This window comes from Lactuca serriola, chromosome 9, assembly GCF_051521515.1.
Source record: "Lactuca serriola cultivar US96UC23 chromosome 9, Lser_US96UC23_V15, whole genome shotgun sequence".
NCBI classification, from domain to species: Eukaryota; Viridiplantae; Streptophyta; class Magnoliopsida; order Asterales; family Asteraceae; genus Lactuca; species Lactuca serriola.
Window position 1 is genome coordinate 27,593,488 of NC_136416.1, and position 9,659 is coordinate 27,603,146.

A 9,659-nucleotide genomic window follows, 5' to 3' on the forward strand; every position below is an offset into this window, starting at 1 on the left:
TACACTCACAAATCAATTCGTGGTGAAGTAATCAAAGTAAAAGTCTCACTTTTAAATCATTTCCACAGCAATAAACTAAAGTTTGTTATAAAATATGATCAAATAACAAGATAAATTATAAAGTAAAGAAAGAAACGAGAGTATAGAGAACTTTTATTCCAATACTTGTGATGAAATCATCAAGTTTCTAATACATATGGCTCACTATTTATACTATCCAAATAAGACGAAAGATGAGCTATAATATGAATGCACATTATGATGGTGTATTATTACATTCATAAAACATGGTTGTTACTAATGCTAAATAATGATGGGGAGTTATGGGAGAAATTGAGAATCCAATGGTCATTCACAAACTAATATTTCATAACACTCCCCCTTGAATGACGATTGTATCATGCCTCGTTAAAACCTTAATAAGTAAAACCTCATGAAGAAAAACCATTTATTAAGGAAAAAGAGTACATGATTAATAATAGATATTTGGAACAATTGCCTCGTTAAAAACCTTGCTAAGAAAACCCAATGGGAAAAACATAGCTAAGGAAAAGAGTCGCATTCCAATATTTCGTACCATGTTTTCAAATTTGGATGTAGGGAGCGCTTTAGTGAACAAATCTGCCAAGTTGTTACTTGATTGAATTTTCTGGATGTTGATGTCACGCTTTTTTTTGAAGATCATGAGTAAAAAAAAAAACTTTGGTGATATATGTTTGGTTCTGTCTCCTTTGATAAACCCTTCCTTGAATTGGGCTATACAAGCTGCATTATCTTCATATAGTATGATTGGAACGTTTCTGTTAGAAGTTAGACCACAACTCTCATGAATGTGATGAGTTAAATTTCTTAACCAAATACATTCACGGCTTGCCTCATGAATTGCTATAATCTCTGCATGGTTAGAAGAAGAAGCAACTAAAGTTTGTTTAACAGAACGCCAAGAGATTGCGGTACCTCCACAAGTGAATAAATAACCTGTTTGGGATCGAGCTTTGTGTGGATCAGACAAATATCTAGCATCTGCATAACCAATTAACTCCGCATTTGATGAATTTGAATAATATAAGCCCATATACATTGTACCTCGAAGATATCGAAGAATGTGTTTGACTCCATTCCAATGTCGTCTTGTTGGGCAAGAACTATATCTTGCTAATAAGTTTACAGCAAAAGATATATCAGGTCTCGTATTATTAGCAAGATACATTAGGAGGCCAATAGCACTAAGATATGGTACTTCGGGACCAAGAAGTTTTTCATGTTTTTCACAAGGCCGAAATTGGTCCTTTTCGGCATCTAAATGTCTTACTACCATCGGGGTACTCAATGGATGTGAGTTATCCATATAAAACCTTTTAAGCACCTTTTCTAGATAACTAGATTGATGTACAAAACTCCATTTTTGGTGTGCTCAATTTGAAGACCCAAACAAAATTTCGTTTTACCAAGATCTTTCATTTCAAAATTTTCTTTCAAACAAGAAGTGGCATTTTCCAATTCTCCGGGAGTTCCAATTATGTTCAAATCATCTAAATAAACAACAATTATCACAAATTCTGATATGGATCTTTTTATTAATACACATGGGATTAATGGATCATTTTTATAGCCCTCTTTTAAAAGAAATGTACTTAAACAATTGAACCACATACGGCTAGATTGTTTCAATCCATACAAATATTTATTTAATTTTACCGAATATACTTCACGAGAATTAGGAGTTTGTGCTTCTGGCACCTTAAACCCTTCTGAGATTTTTATATAAATATCATTCTCAAGTGAACCATATAAATAGGCAGTAACTACATCCATCAGACGCATCTCCAATTTTTCATGCGTTACCAGACTTATTAGATAACAGAATGTGATTGCATCAACCATAGGAGAGTATGTTTCTTCATAATCAATTCCAGGCCTTTGGGTAAAACCTTGTGCAACAAGTCTTGCTTTATATCTCACAACTTCATTCTTCTCGTTTCTTTTGCGCACAAATACCCATTTGTGTCCCACTGGTCTTACTCTGTTTGGTGTATGGACTACAGGTCCAAAAAATTGAGTAATAGAATTAAGCTCTTTATTTATTTCATCTTTCCATTTTGGCCAATATTTTCTATTCATACATTTCTCAATAGATTTAGGTTCAAGATCCTCATTTTCTTTATAATCGCGCGCAGAACATGATAAGAAAAATTATCGTCGACTTCTATCTTATTTCGGTTCCATCTTATTCCTGTCATGACATAATTTATTGAGATCTCTTCATTTTCATAATTTTCAGGTACCCCGGTTTCTTTTGTTATGTCATTGGCTCTTCTGGAGCTTCATTAATTTTTCAAGAGATTCTGTTTTCTCTTTTGGACCATCATTTGTATTTGCTTCATTTCATTTTCGAGGATTTTTATCTTTGGAACCGACTGATTTTCCACGCTTCAGACGTGCCTAAGATTCATTTGTAGTTGTATTTTTTTCTTTCTGGGATATCAATTCTAACTGGAGTAAATATAGTTGGTACATGAGACTTTGCTACTCACTTAGGGTCAGTAAATGCTTTTGGCAATTGATTTGCTACATTTTGTAAAGGAATTATCTTTTGTATTTCAAGTTCACATTGACTTGAACGAGGATCTAAAACTGAAAGTGACAATTCCTTTCAAGAGATTTTATTTTCCAGCTTCTTTATTTCTCCCCCTAATGTTGGAAAATATGATTCATCAAAATAATAATCATCAAATATAGTTGTAAATAAATCTCCAATTGATGATTTTAAATATTTTACTATAGATGGAGATTCATATCCAACATAAATTCTCATTCTTCTTGAGGACCCATTTTCGTGAAGTGAGGTGGAGAAATGGGTACATAAATTATACATCTAAACATCCTTGGATGGTAAATATTTGGTTCCTGACTGCAAACCAGTTGAGTTGGGGAGAACTCATGATAACTAGTTGGCATTATGCATATAAGCGATGTTGCATGTAAAATTTCATGCCCTTATGTTGATTAGGAAGTTTATAATGCATTAATGATGGTCTTTCATTTAATTAAAGGTGTTTAATTAATTAATCAATTAGACCATTTTGCGTATGAACATGTGTAACAGGATGTTCAATAGTTATCCCAATCAACATGCAATAGTCATTAAAAGCTTGTGATGTAAATTCTCCAGCATTGTCAAGTCGAATTTTCTTAATTGGGTAATCGGGAAAATGTGCCCTTCGGCGGATTATTTGTGCTAGTAATCTTGCGAAAGCGAGATTACGGCTAGATAACAAGCACACGTGTGACCATCTAGTTGACGCGTCAATTAAGACCATAAAATATCTAAATGGTCCACATGGTGGATGAATTGGTCCACATATATCCCCATGAATTCTTTCTAAAAAACTAGGACTTTCATACCCAACTTTATTCAATGATGGACGGGAAATTAATTTTCTTTGAGAACATGCAACACAAGACAATTCATTAGCTTGAAAAATCTTCTAGTTTTTCAAGGAATGACCATTTGAAGTTTCATTTATTCTACATACCATAATTGATCCGAGATGGCCCAATCGGTCATGCCGAACTTTGAAGGTATTATCATACCTTTTTTATTTTCAGTAGTATGAATAATTATAATATTTGTATAGTACAATCCGGAGAACAATACAGATAATTTTTCCAAAAAACTTTTCTTACCCGATATCATTTTTGTTATATTGAGATACTCTTTATCACCATCATTGGTTGTTTCAACATGATATCCGTTGGACCGAATATCCTTAAAACTTAATAAATTTCTTGGTGATTTTGATGAAAATAATGCATCTCCAATTGTAATTATTGTCCCTTGTGGTAATATGATATTCGCTCTTCCAGAGCCTTCAATCATTTTTGCACTACCCATTATTGTATTAACATTTGCTTCTTCAATTGATAAGTACGCAAAATATTTTTCATTATTAAAAATGCTATGTGTTGTTGCACTGTCTGCAAGACATATATCTTCTTCATTTCTTTTGCGAATATCCATATTTCTCTTCAAAATAAAAATATATAATAAAATAATAAGAAATAAGAAATATTCAACTTAGATAAATAAAGTCATATATTATTATTTTGAGAAGAATCATCGAGATCTCTTCTCATGAAACGACTATAACATAAAAATCATAAACGACATTAAACAAAACTACATATTATTCTTGACCATGACAATGACTTTAAACAAACATAATGCAAAAATAAAATGATACTAGAAAACCAACAATTTCATGATATGGCATATCCATCTCCTTTTATCGGAAAAATTAGGTACTTCCATCACCATCCATAGCACCGTTTGTCCTTTCCGTGTAGGCAAGATAATTCGTGACATCCAAATGTCCCATTTCTAGTTGATCTTCGGAAAAATAATTTTGAACAAACTTTGTTTCCGCATTTTTTCCTTCTTTATATTTTAGAGAAGCTTGATAAAGATCAACAATATGCTTTGGAGTGCGACATCTACGCGACCAATGACCGATCATTCCACATCGGTGACAAACATTTTCTACTTTCTTTTTGCCTTGACCACTTTTATCATTAGGATGTGGGTTTTTGTTATTTTCCCACTTCTGGTGGTTACTTATATTATTATTTTGTTGGGACGATTATTATGACGGCCTCCACCACGTCCACGACCTCGACCACAACCACAGCCACGGCCACGGTTAGACTCACGACCGTTATAATTAGATGATGTTGCATTCACTTCAGGGAATGGACTAGAACCGGTCGGACGTGATTGGTGATTTTTCATTAAGAGCTCATTATTTTGTTCAGCCACAAGAAGACATGAGATTAATTCACAATATTTTTTAAAACCTTTCTCACGATATTGCTGCTGCAGGAGCATGTTAGTGGCATGAAAAGTAGAGAAGGTTTTCTCTAGCATGTCTTCATCAGTTATAGTCTCACCACATAGTTTTAGTTGGGAAGTAATTTTGAACATGGTTGAATTATACTCACTCATAGATTTAAAATCTTGTAGCCGAAGGTGTAACCAATCAAAACGAGCTCTAGGAAGTATCATCGTTTTTTGATGATCATACCTCTCTTTCAGATTATTCCAAAGATCAGCTGGATCTTTGATAGTGAGGTATTCAGCTTTTAGTCCTTCATCGAGATGGTGGCGAAGGAAAATCATCGCCTTAGCCTTTTCTTGGCTTGATGCTTCATTTAAAGGATTTACATCCTTTATGGTGTTTCCAAGACCCATAGCATCAAGGTGGATTTCAGCATCAAGGATCCATGATAAATAATTTTTTCCACTAATGTCAAGAGCCATAAACTCAAGTTTGCTAATGTTTACCATAGTGAAAGTACTAATCAAAATAAAGAGTTGTATATTAGAGGATTGTTAGTTAAGAAGTATCATAAGATTACTTGTGAGCATTATATAACTTGTGAGCATTATACATATGAACTTTGAAAAAAAATTTATATATATACTTGACAACGACAAGAACGGCAAGAAGTTGGAACTCTATGGTAGAGCCTCGTGCTGATAACGTGTTATAAAATATGATCAAATAACAAGATAAATTATAAAGTAAAGAAAGAAATGAGAGTATAGAGAACTTTTATTCCAATACTTGTGATGAAATCATCAAGTTTCTAATACATATGGCTCACTATTTAAACTATCCAAATAAGACTAAAGATGAGCTATAATATGAATGCACATTATGATGGTGTATTATTACATTCATAAAACATGGTTGTTACTAGTGCTAAATAATGATGGGAAGTTATGGGAGAAATGGAGAATCCAATGGCCATTCACAAACTAATATTTCATAACAAAGTTATTGTCTATATATATATATATATATATATATATATATATATATATATATATATATTAATTCCCAAATGGTTTAGGGAAAGTATACTTTATCAACTTCAAACTTTTGGCACAAAATTTTGTAGAGATTGCCACTTTTAGTCCCTTTTCATGTGGGGTTTACATTTTTGCCACAATTAATTCCCAAAAGGGTATAGGGAACAGTGAACTTTTCTTACTTTTTGTTTTCGCCACAATATTTTTTTCTTTGTTCTTGTGGTGGAAGTTTAGAGTTTTGGGTTTTTACCACCATTGTGGTTGTTATGTGGATTAACTTCTTTATAATATATTTTTTAATTTTTTTTTCTGAGGTTTAGAGAATAGTATAGTTTTTTTTCTTTACAAATTTGCCACATAAGTTTTTTGTCTTTACAAATTTGTCATATAAGTTTTTCTAGTTTTGGAAAGAAAATTAAAACTTTCGAAAGTTGTCAGTTTTGATCCATTAGGTTTGCCATGTTGTCGGTTTTAACTATAAACACAACTTCCTTTATTAAAACTGGTTTTATGAAAATTGATAATACAGTCCCTGGACTAGATATTTCATAATTTATTATTATTATTATTATTATTATTATTATTATTATTATTATTATTATTATTATTATTATTATTATTTCACTACACGCGTCTATGTCCCACACATTCGTCTTTATAGTGTTTTAAAAATTGTTGCTTTATGAGTTTATTGTCTTTACAAATTTGCCACATAAGTTTTTCCAGTTTTAGAAGGGGAAGAAGATTAAGACTTTTGAAAATTGTCAGTTTTGGTCCGTTAGGTTTGACATGTTGCCAATTTTAACCATAAACACAATTTCCTTTATTAAAACCGATTTTATGAAAATTACAATACAGTCCATGGACTATATATTTCATAATTTATTATTATTATTATTATTATTATTATTATTATTATTATTATTATTATTATTATTATTATTGACTATGTGTCACTACACGCCTCTATGTCCCACACATTTGTCTTTATAATGTTTTAAAAATTGTCGTTTTATGTTTCTTAAAAGTCATTATAGATATTTAAAACTTTAGTTTAATTATTATTATACATTTTTATCAAATCTTTTAATTATCTCCAAAATAATGACATACAAATTATTGACTTATTGTCATGTTTTTATTATATCATATGATATTCATTATAAAAAATTGCTTGGCATTAACAATTTCAAGTTTATCAAAAAATTTATTTATTTAGTTTAAAACTAATCAATCAAGGTTTAAGTAGAATCTTCACTTTTATGTTCTATTTACTTTTATGTTCAAGTCAGTTTCAATTTTATTTAGAATTCCATAATTTTGTCAATTATAAGAATCGAAACTATTTAATAGTTCTTATTTTGTTACAGGTTTGCATAAATTTTTTTTTAACGTTGTGTTCTTGTATCCAAGACCACAAAAAAGCTTCTCGAGGTTCAAACAACAATTGCTTAAGTTGAGAAAGAAATTTATTCGAACCCACGCCAATGGGGTTGTGACCTTTTACTATTACAAATAAAAAACGTGCCTTTGGCGCGACTAAGCATTTCCTAATTTTAACTATTTCCATCGCATTGCATGCTAAAACAATCAAAATCAACATTTATTATACCATAAATTATTCTAGAATAAAAGTAAGGGTGGTGTTATGGACACTCCACTCTAGTTAATAAACTCCCTATATACATCTTTATATATTAGCCTATTATATCCTAATCATTTCATTACTTTATTATTTAATTATTACATTAATATTATTATTATTATTATTATTATCTAATTTTTTTAAACTTTATTTACTATTTTATTATATACAAATAAAATTACTAACTCTATTATTATCTAAGCTTTTTTGAAACGTTTTTTATAAAATAAATAAGAATAATAGTATTAACTATTTTTTATAAATTAATACTTTAAATAGAAATAAAAAAATGTATTTGAAATAATTAAACAAGTGGATGATCATTTGTTTGGCATTAAAAAAAATTATATTGTTATGAAATCTGCCGCCCAATTCTTCAAAAAAAATAATAATAAAATAAATAAATAAATAAAAACGTAGCCCATTTGTTAGCCCAATTCTCCATTAAAAAAAACAAAAAAACGTTAACCGTAACATAACAACGTCAACGTATTTTTCTCAGATTGTATTACTTCCTCGTTTGTTATTTGACACCCCCACCACAATGCGACGACCGTCGTCATCAGACCACCACAATCACATAATCGTCTTTGCATCGGACCACAACATCACTACTGCATGTAAAGGAGAGAAGGCAGAGAGCAGAAGCCGACAACGACTGGCAGATAGCGGAAGCCAGAAGAGGCGGCGTACGGCTGCCGGAATATAATTTTTAAGTTTTTTATTTGATTTTTTAAACTTGAAACTTTAGTTGAGAATGATGAAGAACGTACGGACCCGACTACAACCGACAATGGAAATAAGAATATGACGAGTCCATTGGCGACACTGTTTTCCCGTTAGCAATTTCGCCGGCAACAAAATTTTTTATAGAGAGGTTTATATTTTCTAGGAAAAAAATATAATTAATCTTAATAGACATTGAGAAAATGTAATAATAATAATAATAATAATAATAATAATAATAATAAGTTCAGCATTTACAAAAAGGTCTTGTGTATTTGACTTGTTCAATTTTTATTTTTCGGATTTGGTTTAAAATCTACAAAAATATAGAAAAAAACAAGTCTAGTTTCTAAAAGTATTTGAAAAGTTACGTCTTTTTTGTCTTTAACTTATTGTCTTTTACATATGTTAATACTAACTATTTAAAAAAATTGTTATGATTCCTCAAAATCATATATATATATATATATATATATATATATATATATATATATATATATATATATATATATATATATTATAAAAATGCATTTACTAAAAAAATAATTACAACTACCCCTTGTAACGTTTTTTTAATCTAATAATACGATTTATTTTGAAATATGCTTCAAAAAATTAAGGATTCAAAAAGAAAAAAAAGCGTACATATTGATTATATTGCCAACATAGTAGACAATATATTATTTGGAAATATATAAATACACGTTAGAATAAAACAAATAAAAAAGAAAAAATAGAGGAAAGAAAAATTTATATTAAATAACAAAGGAGAGAGAAAATAGTTATAAAGGAGAGAAAAAAAAAATATAAATCATATATATTTATGATAACAAGAGAGAGAAAAATGGTTACAAGGAGAGAGAAAAACATAAATCATTAAACAGTTTATTAGATAGTCTCGAAAATTTAAAAAAAATTATGAATTTATTGTCTGCAGTGTAGTAGAGTGGAGTGTATAAATAAAAAGTCTAAAAGTAACATATAATATCCCTTTGACAAAAGATTTTACTCTTCTAACCATAGTACTTGATATATTATAGATCAAGCTTAACAAATGAATTCAAAAACTACCGAAATGACACAACTAGAACATAAGTTTTGCTAATTTGAAATAAGGAAAACGCAATTATAACATTGACTTGTAGAGAATGTCGTTTCCAATTGTTTAGTCCTTGAAATTTTCCTTTCTTATTTGAACTCCAGCCATTGACCTGCAAAAACACACCTATGGTTTAGCCGTTTAGCTAACGGTTACATGACAACATACTTTAAATTAGTTGTGTATTATATCATCATACTTCAATTTCTGTCCATCACATCATTGTAATTTAAAAATACAACTGCTTTAAATTTGGATAATATTGCTTATGATTAGGTAGCATTCTTAAAATACAATGCTATAATTTGAAGAAAATT

The 9,659-nt window shown here is 30.0% G+C and overlaps 1 protein-coding gene across 1 annotated transcript; it reads right to left on the reverse strand.

Moving 5' to 3' along the window:
- Positions 1-4,615: 4,615 nt before the first annotated feature.
- Positions 4,616-5,344, reverse strand: LOC145075471 (uncharacterized). Its single transcript, XM_079021709.1, has one exon. It carries the CDS (start codon positions 5,342-5,344, stop codon positions 4,616-4,618), a length of 729 nt encoding a protein of 242 aa, XP_078877835.1.
- Positions 5,345-9,659: the final 4,315 nt, after the last annotated feature.